This window comes from Pocillopora verrucosa, chromosome 10, assembly GCF_036669915.1.
Source record: "Pocillopora verrucosa isolate sample1 chromosome 10, ASM3666991v2, whole genome shotgun sequence".
Lineage (NCBI taxonomy): Eukaryota > Metazoa > Cnidaria > Anthozoa > Scleractinia > Pocilloporidae > Pocillopora > Pocillopora verrucosa.
In genome coordinates, this window is record NC_089321.1 from 3,356,937 (window position 1) to 3,377,357 (window position 20,421).

Genomic DNA, 20,421 nt, shown 5'->3' on the forward strand with positions numbered 1-20,421 from the left:
TTTTTTTTTTAACAATCGGTTTACTTCAGATCTTACTTGGGGGTTGAGCTTGCTTTGGTAACATGTAACTCGTATAGCTCATTCCTAATTATGTCACCTGTCTGAGGGTAGTGTATAGCAGGGTAATTTAGTATTATCAATTGAGTTAATAGCGTAAACTGGCCACCATCACCACTGTAAAGAGTTTGAAAGAGCGTTAGCCTTTCATCGTCGCTTTGACGATGGGCTAACGCTCGAAACGTCAGCTTTCAAACTCTTTACGGTGGCCAATTTGCGTTATGACTCGGTTGAAAATACTAAATTACCCCGTTATACTCTCTCACAGACGCAACAGCACAGTTTCTTTAGAAACTTACCCCCCTTTATTCATTAGAGTAGAGTAAGCTTCTTCTTCTGCAGCTTCTTCCACTGCGGCAAATAAAAGATTTAAGTCCCTGAGTCCATCCCAAAGACAAAGAACATTTTCTTTATTCCACTATCGAGCTTAGAATTATCCGTATTTCCTGAATCTCCCTTTCCAGGGAGCACACCAGTTGGTTCTCTACGGAAGAAGGATCTATCAATGGGCTCCTGGTTGAACTATCATCAAGAGGTAAGCGCGAACAAATCCGAAAAGCAATAAGGTGGCGAGAGCATAGGTTCAAATCTATTTTAAGCTCGAAGATATTTTTCCTTCCCTAGAGTGTGACTGTTGTCGAAAAGTTGACGGGAACACATTAACATGTACGTTGTTGTGGACATGCCCCCGACCGCGCCCCATCCCAAACTCCTAACATCCCCCGTGTCCATATAAGGTGGTTTTGCAGATTCGGTACCAGTCCCCTACAATGCACGCTTGCCACCCTCGTGCTCCGACTGAATCATACATTACAGCGGATGTGAAGAGAGAATCTCGACGACATTCCCAACTTCTTTCATTTTCCCATATTTTAAACGGTTTCCAGGTAAGATCATTGATCATCTCTCGATGCAGGATGTATACTCATTAATTCTGCAAGCCAACAAACTGGTCCACAGAAAAATTTCACCAAACAATCGGGCTCCTTTATTGTTTCAAAGCATGAAGCTTTCATAATTTCTTACGCGCACGTTGAAATTAACACTCTTGAGACGGAGTTTCGTTATTCAGTCTTAATATATGTCTTTAATCCGGCCCTGTTGCGATTTCAGTTTATGGGTGATCATAGCTTCGAATAATCCTTAACTGAGTTGTAGTATGAAACAGAAACGTTGTATTTTACGTGACTAAGTTCTTCTCTACGGTCTTTGCAAATGATTATGTTTTCTGATCTTTACGTGCGTTTGTTCGGGCTTTGTGTGCTGTTTTCTTAGATGTGTAAATATTTTCACATTAATCCTATTTTCGGCCTCTAGTTCGAAGACAGTGCTGTGAAAATTTCCAAGGATAGATCAATCGCTGGACGTTCTTTATTTTTCGGCTTTTGAAACGACTACCGTTTGAACGCATTCTTGAAATCGAGCGTTCGATCAGTATCTCAACCCCTTTAGCCTCACCTTAACTTTAATAATTTTTCAGTTACATTTATGTTGATCAAAACAGCATTCATCTCAGTAGGCCTGCCTGAAAGCTTAATTTGATGCGAAAATACGATCTGCTTAAGGAACACTTAAGACCTTCAGACAATTTTGTACAGTTATTTTTCTCAAGATTCACGAAACAACTATTCACTTGTGCCTTCTCGTATATCGTATTTTCAGCCAGTTGTTTTATGAGTCAAAAGCAACCCAAACCTACACTCAGTGGCCAGCGGATCAGAACCCGCAAAAGAGGTATATGTTTTGTAACTAATGTACCATTTCAGTCATTTAATTTCCTTATAATTAACAAGTGGTGCACGCAGAATTTAAGTGTCAGCTAATTTACCTCGACTTCGCGAACCTTACTTTGGGGTAATGCTCATCATTTCGTTCAGAGCACTTTTCCACTGAATGTGAAGCAAAGGCAGTGTTGCTTTCACTTTCTGTAGAAAAACACGAATTTGTGAGGAAACGGATAAAAATTCAAATATTTTCAGTTTCGCTTTTAAGCTAAATCTGTTTTGTTGTATGTTCTGTTAAGAAATGTTTCCAGTTTTCCATTTATGTAGTAGCTGCAGGACATGTAGTTAATCAGAAATGTACATTAAATGATGTATGTTGTCAAGAGAAAGTGTTTTTTTACATCATGACTCACTTACTAAGTTTTTTATCCAGACATATGCATCTAGCGTAGCCTGATAAACATAAATCCTGAATTTGACTCATTTTTGCCTGTAGATTTCCGGATACTGTAGTTAATACTCAACATATTAAAGGTGTATCTGTTTCAGGGGCAATTCTCTGATCAAGATTTAACTTAAAACAAATGCTCTTGAGGTGAATTTTGCAGAAGTCGTACTTGCTGATGGAACTGTGTGCACCAAATCTACAATCTTTTACCAGATTTCAGCATGCCTATTTTTTTTCTAGGTCTTATGCCAAGAGAAAGTATGAGTAGTTGTTTAGTTTCCTGATGGATTCACTTGAACTTGTGAATTCTTTGAATTGTTGATCTATTTTGCATATTTGTAAAAAACTTGAAAATATTTTTTGGAGCAAGAGGAAGGAAATGGTTCTAGAACTTCATTTAAGGAGGAGAATGAGAGAAACAGTTTTCGATATGAGGTATTTAAAAAATGTAAGTTAGAAGAACCAGATTTTAATGTCATTTAATTGCTCAACAGACGAAAAAGAAAAGCAAGACCCTCTTGCATTTCGAGATGCTATAATACAAGGGCTTCAGGATATTGGTAACAATGATCTAGAACAGGTTAGTTATACCATCAGCTTTCTCTGTGCTTTACTGCTCAGAATTATTGGTATGTTGCACTACATCAAATTTTTGTGGTCTTACTGCAAATCCTCCTTTAACCCTTTAACACCCAGAACTGATAAACATGTAACTACTCCCTATACTATCCATACATTATTCAGAAAACAGGTAATCAGAATACTCAAACTCATCAAGTACAAGATATTACGCTGATTGAACATAAAATTCTCGTAGCTAATCTACAAGGACATGTGTAGCAGCTAGAGGGAAGAAGTGAAAATCAGATCATGGGAGTTTAAGGGTTAAGTTGGTAACACCAAAACCTCAACAATTTAAACAAGATCTTGCACTAATGTGACAGAAGGCCAAAATCCTTAGTTGGCATTGTGATATTCAAATAAGGTAGCAATTATCACTGCAAAATCAGTAAGCTTGAAAGAAACCAATTCAGAATCAATAGAAGCTGTATCCTTTAGATCCTATGTGTTGAAAGGTGTAATCGTACACTTTCAGTCGTAGGAGGTAATAATGAAACACTGTAGTACTGCTATGCTCAGTCATGGTGAAAAATTAAATTTAGCTTTGTGTTTGGTGTACTGATTTGGGATTATGGAGTCATAGTGTGAGTCCTGTCCATCAGTTTGTGAGTCTTCATCATCAGTGTGCGAGTCCTGTCCAGGCCATTTTGTTGTGTTCTTGAGTAAGACACTAAACTCTAAAAGTGTTACTCTTCACCTGAGTATTAACCCTTTACACACTAATATCAGTAAAGGTATTCTCCATACTGGTCCCATACATTCCCTGAGGTGCTGACAAGGAGAATTTGTGTAACAATCAACAGCTTCTTTAGCTTCTCTAGTTGCTGATAATATTCTCATAACCTTACTGCATGATTCAGGAGTGATATTGTAAGAAGAAATTAGATGCTTGTCATTCTTAGGGGTTAAAGGGTTAATGGGTACTGATAAAACTGTTATATGTATACCAGAGCCAAGTGGCTCATCCAACTGGAGTTTATCTCAGTTTCTGTAGCATGAAGTGACTAACAGTACTACTACTCCCCTGAATAGGAGGCTGGTCCTTTACAAATAACCCTTCCCTAGCATTTCATCAGGTTTTTACTGATACCCATTTGCATTCCTGATTGGAAAGAGGTGCTGTAAGAGTTGCATGCCTTGCTTGGAAACAAAAAACACAATGGCTCAGCTAGGTCTAAATCTCACAGCTCTAGCTAACCAAATGGTAACTCTTAGGCAACCTCACCTGCCTCAATTGCTGGAAGTTTATTTGTTTTGGACTGCTTTCCTTTTCCGAAGGGAAACAGTATTTTTGTCTTTTCATGCTCAAGAAACAAATATAAGCTCTGGTATCAACAGGCCGCTAGGCTTGCTATAGTTTGCTAGTTATTTATTGATTGAAGGAGAGTGAAATTCAAGTGTTTGACCTGGGTTGTATTCTCCACCAGAAGTAATCACATGATATTTTTTTGTTTTTTATCAAAGGTGTATAAGTTTTTGGACTCGTCGGGGAGTAAGCTCAACTACCGACTGTATGGAGAGTGTCTCTTTGACATACTGTTTGCTGGAGGTGTTTTAGGTATGATGAGTTAACCCTTTAGCTCCTAAGACCTATTTTTCAATTCTTTCCTCTAACTTCTAGACATTTCCTTGTAAATCAGTGAAGAGAATTTGGTCTTACATCAAGATAACAACCTCTACAATATATACCAGATGAGTTTGAGTCTTCTCATTACCTGTTTGCTGGATATTGTATCTTAAGTTGTAAGGAGAAGCTACATGTACATGTCAATGACTTCTAGGAGTTAGAGGGTTAAAGAAATTTTTCTGCATCTGAGGGAACTAAGCTGTGCAAAAATTTTTACTCTAGGTACTTTTAACCCATAGATAGGTAGATTTTTCTCTGCAAAAACAATTCATTTTATCTGTCCAATATACATGCATTACTAGCATTACATGCATTACTATGCCTATCCTGCTATACTGTAGGATTGGCATTAATACCATTCTGTATGTTTTAAACTGTCTTGAGAGGAAAAAGCATTTCAGTGGTTAAAGCTGTGAAAGCATTTATTTTGTGTTTCAAGATATTAGCATTTGTTCATTTAATAATTCAACCAAGGATAGATGAATTATTTATCTTTTTGTAGCTCCTGGTGGAAGTATCCTTGAAGAAGGTGAAAAAGCCACGTGGAAAACATCTGTATGCATTTTTGATGCCAATGATGATGATGTCAAGACATATGTGCAGGTATAGTGTGCTTTAAATTAAAGTTTTTAATATGATACTCTGACTTTATGTACTTTTACAAATAGTAAAAAAAAATTATAAGCTATTTCACTCCATGTAACTGTGTCTTATTTGTTATGCTTAAGGGATGGCACTATACTAAACAAACCCATTTACTGTAACATAGTTGAAATTCTCATTTTTATGTTCTTTTTGTGTTCATTTAGGTGATCAACAAGGTTATAGCACGGTACAGGTACCTGCAAAAAGCCTTTGAAGATGAGATCAAAAAGGTCAGCAAGTCCTAGTTTAAGTGTAATATTTGATGAATAATAAACACAATAGCCACTGTTTGATTTGAAAAGATGTTTGTATAGTTTTCCTGATCTTTTCCTTGGAGCTTACAGGTTTCCTCAAGTTTCACTTCACAACTGCTCACTTTACAATGCCATTATATTGGCAAACAAATATTTAAATGTATTTTCATGCCAAGTGGAGGCTTTCCTTTGTATATCAGATCTAAGCAAGTTGTAAAAAGGATTAAAAACTTCAGTTATTAGATGTATCTGGCAGTTATGGGTTACTAATGAATATACCCTTTATAACCTGACATCAGTATGCACATTCTCCATACTGTTCTCTATACATTTCCTAAGGAGCTGAAAAGGAGAATTTGTATAGCAATCAAGAGCTTCTTTAAGTAGTGATCATTTCCTTTACTCTCATTACCTTTACGTGTGATTTAGGGGTAATATTTTAAGGAGCAATTAGATGCTAGTTACTCCTAGGGATCAAAGGTTTACCCTGTTACCTTATCCTAACTTTCTCCTTTCTTTCCAGATCTTGCTCTTCCTCAAGGGTTTCAGTGAAGATCAGAGGAACAAGCTTGCTATCGCTGCGGGTATCATTCTAGCAAATGGTAAATTCACCAAACTTTTCTTTCATGTTCTTTCCACTATTATGAATGTTCATTTGAAGTCACGAGAAAATGCCCAGTTAACAATACACAGTGGACCATCTCTAATCTGATCAAAATACATCTGAGGGGTGATACTCTTGCTTAGCAAAAATGCGACAAGGTTCATGTATAAATTCATATTTAGCAATACAGTGGCTCCTTTTAAAAAACAATGTTAAAGATGGCTTATACTCTTTCAGGCATGGCTTCACCTACAGCACTCTCAAGCCTACTCAATGAAAACCTTGTTAAAGAAGGTATATATGCTTAGTACATTCCACTAGGTGGCCCCATGAAGTATTACAATTTATTGATCAGAAACATTTTTTGCCCACAAAAATTTAATTGTTTGTTGTTCATTGGGGTTACGATGGTTGATGGATATATTAAATCACGTGTCTCTTGGTTTAGAGTCTTTCAATTTTAGATCTCAGTGTTACAACTGCCAGACAACAGCTAGACCATTAAGGTTGACTGCCTTCTCATTTCTCCTCACAGTACCACCCTTAAATCACATGTAAAGGTCATGAGAATAACAGACATGATCACCAATATTAAGGAGCTCCTGATTGTCACACATTCTCCTTGTCAGTACCATAGGAAATGTAAAGAGAAGAGTAATACAAAAGCTAAGCTGAAAGGGTTATTTTTATTATAACTGACTGAATTCTTTTATTTAGGACTTGCTTTGCCATTTTTGACCAAAGTGTTCCAGGTGTGGGTGAAGGAGAAGGATTTCACTAGTCTGAGCTCAGCTCTGAGAAAAGCAGAGTTGGAGAACAAACTACTGGTGAGTGAGACTTAAACTGAAATTAACTTTTATTTTATTGAGAAATTTCCCTGTTATTGAGCTGGGTGAATGGTACCTTGCATTATTGACAAGATTGATGGAGTGGCATACATGTATTTCAAGACTGAGATGTTTATAGCTGTACTTTCCTAAGCTTTCACAACTTGCTTAGAGGCAATTGTCTGCACTGTGAAATCAGCTGTTAAACAAATGGAATATTCAAACCCTGTTAGATTTCAGTGTATGGGTCAATGGGAATTATCACACAGCTACGTGTAAATGTAGCCTTAGTATCAGTGTTACCAGACTTGAAAGAAATCTTTTTCCATTACCTTAACCCACAAGAGTGGTTGGCATCAAATTTCTTCATACAGTGTGACTGCTGAAATAAGCCAGTTTTTCGAAAGCCAATTAGCGCTAACCCAAGGTTAAATTTTAATCTGGGTTTCTTTGTTCGATTGCCTTTTTGGGATCATTTTCTCTACTCTATATGGAGCATCCAATCATTAAATTGTTGACAAAAAGAATCATACTGAATTTTCCTTTGAAGCTTCTAGAGCTGAAATCCGATTTCTTACTAACCCTGGGTTATCTAAACCCAGCTTTGAACAACCCAACCCTGGAGTAGTAGCCAAATTAACCCTTTAACTCCCAAGATGGCATTAGTAATTCTCCTAACTGTCTGCCAAGTGATATTCATTTTATTAATCTGGAGAATTTGGTGTTGGATAAATAAATAATCTCATAATTGATATTTTTTTAATTTTCATCACACTTTTTTGCATTATATTGTATAGATATAATAGGGCGAAATTTTGTCTTGGTCACTTACAGGAGTTAAAGTGTTAGAGGTTCTTGATTATTACACAAACTCTGTTTCTTAGTTCCTAAGGAAACATTTAGATAACATTATGGAGAATATGAACACTGGACTCAAATAAGCTTAAGCCAGCAGATTTCTTTCTTACTTGCTCGTTGACCAAAGCACATGTCAATCCGATTCTAAAGGGAAGCCTGAAATTCTAATTTCTCTTCGTGTCATTTTATTTTTTTTCAATTCAGTTTCTTAATTGTATTGATTTTGATCTTTTTGGGTCTATATTTTGCAGGATTTCTTCCCTCCCAACAAACAAACTCAGGAAATGTTTGACAAGCATTTCAATGCAAATGGATTAGATAAGCTTGTGGCATTTCAGGTATGAAATTTTACAAGATGAATGTTATTATTTTGGTCATGTTTTTTGAATGACCTTAAACTGTGTACTTAATCTTCCATTGCTACATGTAATCCTGGAGATATTTTTCCCTTTTGGAAATGTTCTCCTTTCTGTCTGAAGGGTTCTAATTTGTTAATTGTAACTATTGTTAGTTCATTGCAAACAAAGCTGTGTACAGCATCATGGTTGCAAAATCTCTTAACAGTGATGATAGGTCAAAAGAGGCACCCTCCCAAAGTAGTTAAAAAAATTCACTGGCCATTGTTTGTATATCCCAAAACTAACAACCCTCACTGAGTTATTAACCCCCTTAACATAACAATGTTGTATGAAAACTTATTTACTTCAATCAGCCCATGTACACGAAGGTGTGGTACATGATGTAGTTACCCAAATGTTAGTGGGAATTTGTGGGAATTAGAAGAGGCTGCCTCATCTGACAATCATTATTTTGTGGTGTTATCTATGTATGCCTCAGAATTTCACACAAAAAAATTTTAATATATATTTCTTTATTTATTGTCCTCAGAAAGCACAGCAGACCCTGGGTACTCGCAGAAATTTTCAGCAGCAGCTTAAAGAGATGCTGGACAATGAAACACCAGTCAAGGAGGTAAGTTACACTGTAGGTAGTTGGAGTTTATAACTGTGTTTGGAATATGTGTTCCTCCCTTCATCCCTTAACCCCTGAGCATGATAAGCATCTCATTTCTCCTAACAGTATCCCCCCCCCTGAATCAAATATTAAGGTCATGAGAATAAAGGAAACAATCACCAACTAAAGAAGCTCTTGATTGTTAAACAAATTCTCCTTATCAGCACCTAGGGAAATGTATAGAGAACAGTATGGAGAATATTCATTCTGATGCTTAAGTTTAAACAAACTTTGAGCTGCTGGACATAGATCAATCTGTATTGACCATTTCACTTAACAACCAACCAATGAGAAATTTATTCTACCTACATGTTGCATTAATCTGAAAAATTAACACAGGAAAGAAAAACATCATCAGGAAGTGCTGCACAATTTAACAAAAACTTTTTAAAGCTAAAATTTGGCAAAATTATTAGAAATGTTTAACTTGATTTACTTCCTCACCACTGGGGATTTTTTTCATTCAATGCCACCATCATGAACCAAGATTGAAACAACTTCTCTATTGAACATTGGTTGAAAAAAACCCAAGAATTTCAAATAATGAAGCTAGAGTGGTAATTACTTAAAATCTTCTCATCAGTTACATCATATTTAACAATTGATTATTTTCTCAACAGATGATATCCACTTGTAAAGAAGAAATGAAGAAATATGAACTCACTGAAGATGATGTTGTGTTCCTGGTAAGGCAATTTTGTAGTTATGTTTCCGAAATTAAAATTACTATTAACACTGTGCAAAACTCTTTTAGAGGCAAAGAAACAGTCAGTCTAGAGTTTTCAAACTTTTTTCCTTTAAAGTATAGTCAGCTTGCCAAGGCAGGTTTTGAACTAGAATACTAGAATACTAGGCTTTTTCACACTTTCAGATAAGATGTATAACTATTTTCTTAGTTGGATGACTGAGTTCAAACTAAACCATACTTTTTTTTTTTTTCCTTCCTTGGAATACTTTTATTTGCCAACAATACTGTACTTGGCACTTTGCACCTCTCTATTGCACCGACCAGCTTTAATCTCAATTTAACTCAAGCATAGAGCAAAGAAATGACAAACTTTTTGCACATAAAATCTAGGTTTGGAAATGTTTAATGCGTGCCGTGGAATGGAACAAGAAAGAAGAGCTTGTTGCAGATCAAGCTCTGCGTCACCTGAAGGTTAGCACTCTATGATTGGTACAAAAACTCAAATTACCCTTTGCAATGTTGGTAGCTAAGCAGTACCATGTACAAAACTTCAACGAATAACATTGCATAGGGGAAGGAGGGCAGCTTTTGTTTATTGCACTTAACTTTTTCTTGGCCTGATGATGTCGGTAAATGCATTTTTTTTTCGCTTAAGGTCTCTCTACATTTTGCATTTGGTTGTAGTCACACCCAGGGATTAAAGAGTTAATTGATACAGTACGAAGCCAAAACCAGTATTTCTTGTATTAAACATTGTTGCACTTGCCAGCTTAAGACCATGTACTGGTATATTTTGTGCTGCTGTCAACATACCTTATGATTACATTTTGTACTGCTGTCAATTGTGATTGTAAAAGTTTCCTAAAAGGAGCAACCAAAACTCAGAAATAAATAGCACCCTTTAGGATAAAGCACTTGTTTCTTCTATGGCTGATAACAGAAATTTTGCATAGTGTATCTCAAACTCCACCATTTGTATGTTACTGGAACATTCCATATTGAAACAAATTAGTGATGCCTAGAACTGAAGCGTTGCGATGTTACTTTCCAGGTTTATGCTCCATTGCTTGCATCTTTTACCTCACAAGCCAAGTCTGAGATCAATCTTTTGGTCAAGGTTCAGGTATTAACCCCTTACACCTTGACATCAGTATGCAAGTTCTCCATACTAGTCTCCATATATTTCCTGTGGAGTTCACTAAGAGAATTTGTCTAGCAATCAATAGCTTCTTGAGTTCACAATCATTCTTTTTATATTCATGACCCTAATGGTTGATTCAAGGGTAATACTGTTGGGAAAAGTATCTCCCTTAGGGGTTTAAATTTGCAAATTGCACACAATGAAAGTCAATTCAGTTAAGATTTGCTTTAATTTAAGAGCAAATGTTTTCACATGACAAACCTAGTGTCAGATGTTTCTTACTATTGGTTCAAACTTAGGCCAGTTTTTATTATTTGCACTTTCTGGTTTAAAAAAACCTTCTTTTGTCATTTCAGGAATACTGCTATGATAACATGAATTTCACGAAAGTGTTTCAAAAAATGGTGCTGCTGTTGTACAAAAGTGAGTGGGAATGAAAAAAGTATATAATTATGTGGTTCACACAGGTTATTAGCTTGTTAAGTTTGAGCCTAACACTTGTTCAATCATGGAATACTAAAAAAAAAACTGGATATCAATTGTTACACTTAGCTAACCATTCACAGGGTTTTACAGTGTAGCATACAAACCAAAAAGAAACTTCTTCATTTTATCAATGCAGAGCAACAAAATGCAGTCAATATCATTAAACAGAGATTGTTTTGAGCATACCTTCTGGGAACATAGAACTTTTAATTAGAAAAAAACCCCAGAACTTAAAAGGCTGGCTAATTTGGAGCATAATTTAAGGACCAAATGAGAGAATCCCAAATCCAAAATGTCATATAAGGTTAATTCTCCATTTACTGCCCAGATTCTTATAATTGGCATTTCAAGAAATCTTTTCCTCCCTGATTTTTAGCTGATGTCCTAAGTGAAGATACCATCATCAAGTGGTACAAAGGAGGATACTCCCAGAAAGGAAAAACTGTTTTCCTTGAGCAGATGAAGAAAATGGTGGAATGGCTTCAGAGTGCAGAAGAAGGTATTTGGCAGTTGCATGTGTGCATAGTGTTTCAGCCTGATCATGTCTTTCTCCCTCCCTTTCCCTTTCCCCCCCCCCCCCCCCTCCCTTCTTGGAAGTATAACACCTCAAGAAATGTGCGCTGGCAAGAGGTCAGCAATAGTGGGTCAAGCACTGATTGAAGGGGGGCCAGACTACAAACAAACTTCTTCCTGATTCATTTTGAATCTTCTCTTGGGAAGAGAAACACCCATCCTGCTGTACTTATAATGATAGCCTACTTGCATTCCATGACAGGGGCATCTTCTGATAGCCCTTTCAGTAGTTAAGAGTTTAATAAATAGAGCAAAGTGAGTTGCTCTAAAAACAGATTTTCAGCATAATTTCAAATAAAGAACACCACTTAACAATGCCTTCCACCTCCCTTAACATTGGAGTCAAAAAATTTATTTTCCTATTAATTTTGGTCAACCTATTTATTTTTGGCCTTCTGTACAAAATTAGTGACCAAAAAAAAATTCCTCCCCACAGTCTTGATACAGTTTAAATCAGAAAAGTGATTTGAGGAAAGAAAGAAAAAACAATAATCAATGGAAAATTGTTTCATGTAACAGCAAATTCTTAGAACTAAAATTTTTAGAAATGTTTGGCAGATCTTACAGAGAATTGGTCTTTAGATCTTGAGGGTAAAAGGCTTAATTAGAAGACAGTGCACCTAACTGAGTTAACTTTTTTCTGTTTTTAGAAACAGAGTCTGAAGAAGAGGAAGAGGATGGAGCCTAAAGCTTTGAGTGCTAATGTGTAAACTACTCAAACAGAGTTAAATGATAAATGCATTGTAGTGTGTATTAAATTGAAATAAATATTATACTCTTGCAAAAGTTCTATCATGGTCCATGTTTCATTTTAATAATGGCCTTGTTTCTGAGATCATAGTGAGAAGATATATTTTTATCAGAAAACTGTCGAGACTTTTGAGAAATATCTCTGAAATGTCACAATATTGTAATGAAAAAATTAAGCCAGTTTGTAAATTAGATATTTATTTTATCCAACACAAATTTTCAGATCAAACATAACATAATTGAGTTCCCTTTGGAGGGGTAATGATTTTATCTGAAACAGACTCTTTTGTATTCAACAGATAATTGCAGAATAGTACAATTCCTTTGCACCTGTACACTGTATGTAAGAAAACTTGAACTCTATCCATTCATAAAAATTACACAATCAAAATTTAGGTTCCTCTCTAAACTGCAGGAACATTCTTGACGAGGTGCTTTCCTGTATCTACCTCAGCTGGGAAGGCATGCAGCTTTCCACATACTTTCCATGTTCCATACTTGGTACTAGTCAAGGGAAGTTCAAACACAACATAGTCTATGACTTGTTTAGGAAGCTTGTCACTCCCAGATATGTGCCTTCCATACCTATCTTTTACTGCCATGACCTAAAGGAGAAAAAAAAAGGCAAAATTTCACTGGTTGCCATTATGAAGCCAGGATAACGATCTATCATCACTCATAATTCCTAGTAAGAGCATTTCTGCAATGAGGAGTGACCAGGAGTGTATCTACATCTCCTCCTGGGTAAGATGACAGTCCATCACATCCCAAGGTACTTTTTTGGGTTTTAACCATTTCAACTCTCAAGGCTCATAAAGTAATTCAGTGTCTCCTCTCTCTTTATTGAGACAGAAGGATTTGTTCTTATATCAAAGAACACCCCTTTGCAGATAAGCTTTTCTTTTCTCACAACTTGTTTGCAAGATAACATTGGAATTGCAGGGAGACCCTAGCCCTTGGTTACTCATGGGGGTTGAAGAGGTAACCCTTCAACCCCTTAGAGTGACTAGCATCTAATTTCTCCTTACAATGTTACCCCTAAAGTATACATTAAGGTCATGAGAATAAAGGAAATGATCAGAAACTGAAGAAGCCTTTAATTGTTAAACAAATTCTATTTGTCAGCACCTTAGAAAATGTACAGAGAAAGGCATGGGGAATGTTAAGTTGTAAAGGGTTGAACAGCAATATCTTACCTGTTTTGAATGAATTTTCACAGTAATTTGTGCAAACAAGTTATCTTTGGTCTGAACCTGGCCAACTCTTACATGTACAACCTGAGGCCTTGTTACAGCTGAAACGAAACGCCAGTGAAGATTCTTGTTTGGAGGAAAGAACTCATTGCTAAGTGCCTGAAACAAAGTCAAGATTGCTGTAAATCTGTAAATTTCTACAACAAATTAAAATAGGTGTACCAAGAGTGAACACTCCACTTAACCCTTTAACCACTGTGAGTGATTGGTATCTAATTTCTCCCTACAGTATCACTGCTAAATCAAACATTAAGGTAATGAGAATAAGGGAAAATGATCACTAACTAGTAGGAGTAGCTCTTTATGGGTGAGCAAATTCTCCATGTCAGCATCATAGGAAATGTATAGAGAACAGTATGGAGTATATGGATGCCTACGTATGAGCTATCTGTGCAATATTGCTCCCTGCTTTTCACCTGTTTGCGCTTAAGATTTCAATGAAATTTCTCCTCAGAGTCTGCCAAATATTTCCCTTATTTTTTCATCCACCTTTAAAATAGTTGGTTTTTCATAACATCCTTACCCGGTATACTGAGTTGGTCACCACCTCCTGAAGATCCTTTTTGCTTTTTCTGCCAGAAGATATAAAAGAAACAAAAATGTACTCAGTGGATTGAAGCAGTAATAAGGGGAGGCAACTTTTGCACTTGTCGTAGGTTAACCCTCTCATACCTACGACCTTTTGAGTAATGATTTTAGATATATGGAATTCATATATTTGCACTGTGGTGAAGAAACAAAATTAAGAGATCCTCGCAACTAAGAACACCACTGAACTAGTAGTTGAAAATAGGACCTGAAAAAAACTCAGGCCTGTACAGGATTTGATCCCATGACCTCTGCAATACCAGTGCAGCGCTCTACCGACTGAGCTAACAAGCCAACTGGGAGCTGGTCAATGTGTTGGGTCCAAATAAACCATCCAAGTGATGAATGATGATTTTAGATATATGAAATTCATATATTTGCACTGTGGTGAAGAAAAGAAATTAAGAGATCCTTGCAGCTAAGAAAACTACTGAACTAGTAGTTGAAAATATCTCCTTGCTATATGCTGTACAATTCTTATGATGTTAGTGCAAATAATTTGGTTTTAGAGTAACTAATAATCCCCTTATTACCCTGAATACTAGTTTAAACCTTACAATTATTAGTTTGAATGTGAAATTTAAGACAGATTTTGCATTTCCTTTGCTGAACACTCACCTAGCAAGTGCTTCATTTGCTGCAATGTAGATTTCCTGAGCACTTGGGCCAAAGTCTGTTAATTTGAAGGGTTTTATATGTCTTCTAATGTAGACAAGACTATCAAAAGAAAAATTTGTTACCATTAAAAAGTGCTCATTTTATTATTTCATAACAAAACATGTCCATGCTTACTCAAAGAAGCCCACTGAAGTGTGTTTTTGACAACAGAACAAAAACTATGAAAACTAACTCGTTCTCTTAAAACCTAATAGTTATGCAATTTTCAAAGTGCGCCATGACTTTCTTGTACATGCTATGCCTTGCTCTTCCATACAAATAACTATTTATTCTTTGGCCCCTAGGAGTGACCAGCATATAATTTCTCTCTATGATATCACCCCTGAATCACACATTTAGGTAACATGGATGAAGGAAATAATCACCAATTAAAAAGGCTCTTGATTATTGAACAAATTCTCCTTATCAGCACCTTAGGAAATGTATAGAGGACAGTAAAGAGAATATGCACATGGATGTTAGGGTGTAAAGGGTTAATGATGGTGCCTAAGCCATGTATCTCCCTATCAGCAATATCATAATTGGCAAACTATCTATCACCTGTATATGGTCCAAAAACCATTCTTGAATGCATTCCATCTTTCTTTTATTCCCTTCAGCAAAAAAAAGAAATCCAGAAATAGACCTCTTTCATTATATGAATGGTACAAAAGTGTTTTGCAGATAAATCATGGAATAATTCTGCCTGCAAAATGATCCCCACTTTTCCTACTAAAGCCATAACTTAGTTTTTTACAAGGACCAAAATATGATAACTTAATAGTTTCCCTTACAACAGAGCAATCCATTATCTCATTGATTACTATAATTATAATATATTTTTTAATTCATTGGGATCTTTTTCGGTTCAAAACCCTAAAAAATTTGGATCATTTCACAGTCTGTTTGGGTGTTGTCCCAGGATTGGGGATGACTTCAGTGGTCAGGATCATTTTAATTGGTTGAGCAGAATGCATGAATGCAACATGGGGGACGGAGGCAACATGAGAGGAAATAGCCACACCCAAGAAATCAACACTTTGAATTGTCTTTGGCTCATACCCAGACATTTAGAATCACAAGTCCAGACTGTCTCTGAGGGCACATTACTGATTGTGTTGGCTGAACACTATAAAGTGTTAATAATAACATAACACTATGACTTTTCCTTATGTTCTTCTTACCCGTGGTGTGAAAAAGTAATATCTTCTTATTGGAAGGTAGTCACTGAATATCACTCCTGCAAATAAATAAAAGGTAGTTCAGTAATTTTTAACTACATTTGTTTCCTTATTTCTACTGAAGCACACTTAAACAATTTTGGAGCTTTAAACTTTTCATTCATTTTACCCTTTAACTCCCATGAGTGACCAACACAGAATTTCTCCTTACAATATCAATACAGTATCAATCAGACAAGTAATGAGAATAAAGAAAAATATTAATTGGGGGATTATTGATTGATCCAATACCAAATTCTCGAAGCTAACATTAAAAGAACTGTATGGCAGACAGTAAGGAGAACTACTCATGAGATCTTGCAAGTTAAAAGGTTTGGCAGAGGGCCACAAGGTTAAATAACGTAAAAATGGTAGTCATAATCAAAATAACTATAATTATGTCACCTGGGCTTTCAATAAGATAGGGTCTATTCAAAGGTCTATTGACAGTCATTTTGTCAATATATTTCTGTCTGCTGCTGTTTGCTTCCTGCATCTTTTCCTTATGGCCCTTTCCATCATGAAATGGTGATTTTTTGCTGACCTTTGTTCTTGCTTGTATGACCAGAACTGAGGTAAACATTGATTCATGTACTTTGAAGATTGGTGCAAGACTGCATGACTGTGAAAAGAACCATTACAATCCATTAGGAAAGCTTTTAGGCAAAAGAAACGGGCCAACTTTTCTTGCCATAAATAATAAAAAGCTTAACTTCATTTATTCTCATTAATACAAAATTTGTTCAGATAATATAAGTTATTTCCATCAGTAAAAAAAAAATTACTAGGTGAGAGTAGAAGCCAGGGATGGTGTGGTAAGAGAAACTTGAGTTGTAACTATAGAATACAGGGCTGCCAATATCCACTTTGCCAGCAGTCTTCGCAGAATAAAGAATAACACAATATCAACTCGATCTAATAATTAAAAAAGATATAAATAAGTGGCCCTTTAATGTATAATTTTGCTGACTCCTCCATTGAAACTTCTGGATTCCCACTGTTCCTTGCGATGTTTTTGTTAGGGAGATACGTGACGTGGGGCGAGCTCAAACAAATTGGGGTTGACGTGACTCGGGGGCGATAGTGACAAGGCAATGGGGCGATGTGACCTCTGAACTGTCAGTATAGACCAAAAATGTGGCGGGGAAATTACATCATCCAAATCCTCAATATTGACAACAAAGAAAATCAGTTACTTGAAAAATATTAATAGGAAAACTGAGTTAGATTGTTAGATTATTCTTCAAAAAGGAGCGCAATCATGCTTATTTTTCCAAGTGGGCCCGTTTCACTGAAAAATAATCACGCTTTTATATTTTATAGAACTAAGCGACTAATACCACGATTCGAGAAAGCTGATCAGACTTACGATCAACAAACCTTAACTCTGGAACAGGCGAGAATCCTTGTAGCCGCCATGTTGGTTGCTCCGCCACCAGGCCTTTACAACTCTGAGCGTGCCATTTGGCTCGTCCCAGGCGTCTCCTGCACGTCAAGGCTGAAACGGAAAGTCACAGATGACGTCCCATGTGGGATAAATTTAGCTACATTATTAAGATAAATATCCGTCACCGGAGATTTGAACGATCAGTTCTAACAGAAGCGAAGTGTTACGGCTGTTTTAAATAACCCTTGTGATAAATTCTTATCAGTCAACGTTGCTCCGAGATTTGCGACGAAAACATTCCAATTTGCTAGGAAAATGGTTCTCTCTGCGATAACAAAAGCCCCAGAGGTGAGTGCAGGTATTGATTATGTAGCCGGGAGTTGTTCCTCCCTGAACGTGCAATTTTGCACGAGCCTATCACTTTGAAAGCATTTTAGCGATAAATATCGTTTAAGGAAAGTTTTTGCGAAGTTTCTGGGGTAGAATGTTTTTCATTATTTATTTCAATTTTGTTTTCATTTCATAAAAAAAAAAAACTAAAAATTGACGAAAACAGGAAATCGATGTGAAAAACTGCTTTTTCGCAAAGATATAATTTTTCACAGGAAAAAGAACTGAGGGAAAATGAAATCTTCGACGAAACCTGAAATAATGAATATTGTCAGTTTACGAGAAACATATCAGTAAGACTTTCCAAACATAAAATTGAGAACATAGGCGAACGATCCATTCCTCCCTGAGAAACGGCCTTGGATTTAGGCCGGTTTCCATTTTAAAGCGGGTGGTAATGCCAAGATTTTTGAATAAGCAAGCAGTCTAATTTTAGAAACTTTTAAAAACATCCAATGGCATGTCTGATTATTTCAGATAAGAGAAGATTGTGAAATTGACGTGACATACCGCACGTTTCTTGTATCGGATTCCTGGAAACTGAGACATTTTACAGAGAGGATCCCAATTTCCTTGTTAATATTGGCATCAACTAAAAAATAACTTCTGCAAAAAATTGGGTCTTTACGGAGCTTTCATGGAAATATTTCTGTATAGCCTCCGATAGCACTTTAGCTACTTTTTGAAGATACGGAATTTGGTCGTGTTTTATATGTATTTTATGTAGCTCTATGGATTTATGGTTTCATTTATCATTTCATTTTCGTCATTTTCTTTTCAGGTAATCCCTCTCTTGGTGATTATGGGAACTGCGACTACTGGAGCTACGGCTTTTCTGATAAGACAAGCCACGAAAAACCCCGAGGCATGGTATGCGACTCTCATTTTTTTTATCCGAAACTGATCAATAGAGCACTTCCCAAGGTTTCGTCTGACGCTTGACGTGATGTATGGATTGCAACAGCTTTATTTTTCAATCATAACTGTTTTTTTTTTCTTTTTGACAGCTGGGACAAGAAAAACAACCCCCATCCTTGGCTTAATATCAAACCAGATGAACAAGTGAAGGTGAACAAGCAGAATTCTTGCAGTCTATTTTTATTTCAGTGGAAACGTCGGGAAAAAGTATTATCATAAAATTTACTTGCTTTAAATTAATGTCATGATAAAGATGAAACATCAAATCCTTGGTGAGTGATAACTGAGAGCCAAATTAAGAAATTAAAATTGTCCTGGATGATTTTCATCGGGAGAAAATGGAGTCGCGTTCTTTTGCTTTACAGCGCTGGTCTTATACTTACAGTCAAGAGAAAGTCCATTATTTTCTCTCGCTATATTTCAATATATTTATTAATTCGTGTATTTTTTTCATCATTCAACCGACAGCTTTACAAACCTTCACATCCCTCAGCCGCTGATGGAAAACGCTGAGAAGGTGATTGTGATGGCGAAAACAATACAAAGGTCCGCGAAAAACTACTATAAGTTTAATGTTGCAAGAAAAATTCAACCGTCCAAATAATGTATTATATATTTAAATTATGATAGTAATGTAGTATTTAATGGTAGGAACGTCCAAAAATATGCGAATGCAGCATGAAGATGCACGAGGGTCTCGATTGGGTCAGCTGTAAAACGGCTAAAAAATTTAGCCGTAAGGTGTAAATATTGACAAACTTCAACCATTAGTCTAGAGAAGAAAGTTCACCGTGAAAAAAAAATTTTGAGTGACAACAGTGGAAAGATACTAACCGTTAGCCGTGAATTGGCCAAAATTTTAACTGTTAGCCGTAAAAGCCGTCATGAGACCCTCATGTACGGTCACTTTCAGAGAAAAAAACTGTATCCTGTCGATTCCTACTGGAAACACTATTTCGAGATCGTTAAAAACTTAAATGAATGATGTGTCCAGTATTGGGCGTGTACGCGTGTGTAAATATATCAGACCTAAGGCGACTAAAGTTTTATTAAATATTTATTTGCATTCTATCTTGTGTAATTTTCAATTCTTTTACTGCGAAGTATTTAGATTTGAATGACAGATCAAAACAACTGAGAAGCATATTTTTCATTCGATTCAGTTAACCTGCATGAAAGAAGGGGCTCGTTAAAGTTCATGCGAGTACACGACACCCTTTCCAGACGCATTGTCCAAGAATGTACAAAGAGCAATTAACGCGAACCAGAACGAGAATTGAGATGTCACTAATCATAATTCCTCGAGACCTTGGAATTCACTAGGGATATCGATATATAGTATAGGAAAGGAAGTTATTGGAAGAAATGTTTCGGTAGGTCTAAAAGAACCTATGGCGATCTACAAATATCATCTGGTCATCAAAAAAAATATACATTTGCCCCATCAGGATAAGCACGCCTTAAGCTTGATGAAAAATTAGAAAAAAAGGACTTAACACTCGGTTAGAATTATAACAATGTTAGGTTCACGCCAATGTTTTTTTTTTCGATGCCCGACATCTCAATGGATATCCAAACATAGCTTCTATTTACTTGGATCACACCTTTGTAATTCTAATGAAAGGATGTTGGATGTTTTTTTCTTTACGTGATGTTTAGCATGGCTCTGGTGGTGAAACTGAAAAATACAA

The 20,421-nt window shown here is 36.3% G+C and overlaps 3 protein-coding genes across 3 annotated transcripts; 2 read left to right on the forward strand and 1 right to left on the reverse strand.

The window, feature by feature from the left end:
- Nucleotides 1–826: 826 nt before the first annotated feature.
- LOC131782113 (eIF5-mimic protein 2) lies at nucleotides 827–12,357 on the forward strand. The gene is made up of 17 exons (XM_059098827.2): nucleotides 827–944; nucleotides 1,720–1,791; nucleotides 2,724–2,809; nucleotides 4,315–4,408; nucleotides 4,980–5,080; nucleotides 5,287–5,352; nucleotides 5,900–5,978; nucleotides 6,218–6,274; nucleotides 6,698–6,807; nucleotides 7,917–8,003; nucleotides 8,554–8,637; nucleotides 9,300–9,365; nucleotides 9,758–9,838; nucleotides 10,419–10,490; nucleotides 10,865–10,931; nucleotides 11,371–11,493; nucleotides 12,218–12,357. Exons 2-17 carry the CDS (start codon nucleotides 1,731–1,733, stop codon nucleotides 12,253–12,255), a joined length of 1,272 nt encoding a protein of 423 aa, XP_058954810.1. The 5' UTR covers nucleotides 827–944; nucleotides 1,720–1,730; the 3' UTR covers nucleotides 12,256–12,357.
- Nucleotides 12,358–12,497: 140 nt separating this feature from the next.
- LOC131782146 (large ribosomal subunit protein mL45) lies at nucleotides 12,498–17,514 on the reverse strand. Its single transcript, XM_059098862.2, has 8 exons — nucleotides 17,416–17,514; nucleotides 16,441–16,657; nucleotides 16,000–16,055; nucleotides 15,377–15,429; nucleotides 14,777–14,875; nucleotides 14,094–14,142; nucleotides 13,514–13,669; nucleotides 12,498–12,922 (listed from the first exon to the last, which is right to left on the reverse strand). Exons 1-8 carry the CDS (start codon nucleotides 17,452–17,454, stop codon nucleotides 12,722–12,724), a joined length of 870 nt encoding a protein of 289 aa, XP_058954845.2. The 5' UTR covers nucleotides 17,455–17,514; the 3' UTR covers nucleotides 12,498–12,721.
- Nucleotides 17,515–17,597: 83 nt separating this feature from the next.
- Nucleotides 17,598–19,801, forward strand: LOC131782152 (cytochrome c oxidase subunit NDUFA4). The gene is made up of 4 exons (XM_059098870.2): nucleotides 17,598–17,770; nucleotides 18,594–18,682; nucleotides 18,820–18,880; nucleotides 19,199–19,801. Exons 1-4 carry the CDS (start codon nucleotides 17,738–17,740, stop codon nucleotides 19,241–19,243), a joined length of 228 nt encoding a protein of 75 aa, XP_058954853.1. The 5' UTR covers nucleotides 17,598–17,737; the 3' UTR covers nucleotides 19,244–19,801.
- Nucleotides 19,802–20,421: the final 620 nt, after the last annotated feature.

Excerpts from the sequence above, each read along its gene's own strand:
- LOC131782113 (XM_059098827.2), top strand. The coding sequence starts at position 1,731 with ATGAGTCAAAAGCAACCCAAACCTACACTCAGTGGCCAGCGGATCAGA. Across the intron at positions 2,810-4,314 it reads GTAACAATGATCTAGAACAG|GTGTATAAGTTTTTGGACTC; the intron begins GTTAGTTATACC and ends TTTTTATCAAAG. Across the intron at positions 5,979-6,217 it reads GGGTATCATTCTAGCAAATG|GCATGGCTTCACCTACAGCA; the intron begins GTAAATTCACCA and ends ATACTCTTTCAG.
- LOC131782146 (XM_059098862.2), bottom strand. The coding sequence starts at position 17,454 with ATGGCGGCTACAAGGATTCTCGCCTGTTCCAGAGTTAAG. Across the intron at positions 14,876-15,376 it reads GGTTTTTGGACCATATACAG|TCTTGTCTACATTAGAAGAC; the intron begins GTGATAGATAGT and ends TTCTTTTGATAG. Across the intron at positions 14,143-14,776 it reads GCAAATGAAGCACTTGCTAG|AAAAAGCAAAAAGGATCTTC; the intron begins GTGAGTGTTCAG and ends ATCTTCTGGCAG.
- LOC131782152 (XM_059098870.2), top strand. The coding sequence starts at position 17,738 with ATGGTTCTCTCTGCGATAACAAAAGCCCCAGAG. Across the intron at positions 17,771-18,593 it reads CGATAACAAAAGCCCCAGAG|GTAATCCCTCTCTTGGTGAT; the intron begins GTGAGTGCAGGT and ends TTTTCTTTTCAG. Across the intron at positions 18,683-18,819 it reads ACGAAAAACCCCGAGGCATG|CTGGGACAAGAAAAACAACC; the intron begins GTATGCGACTCT and ends TCTTTTTGACAG.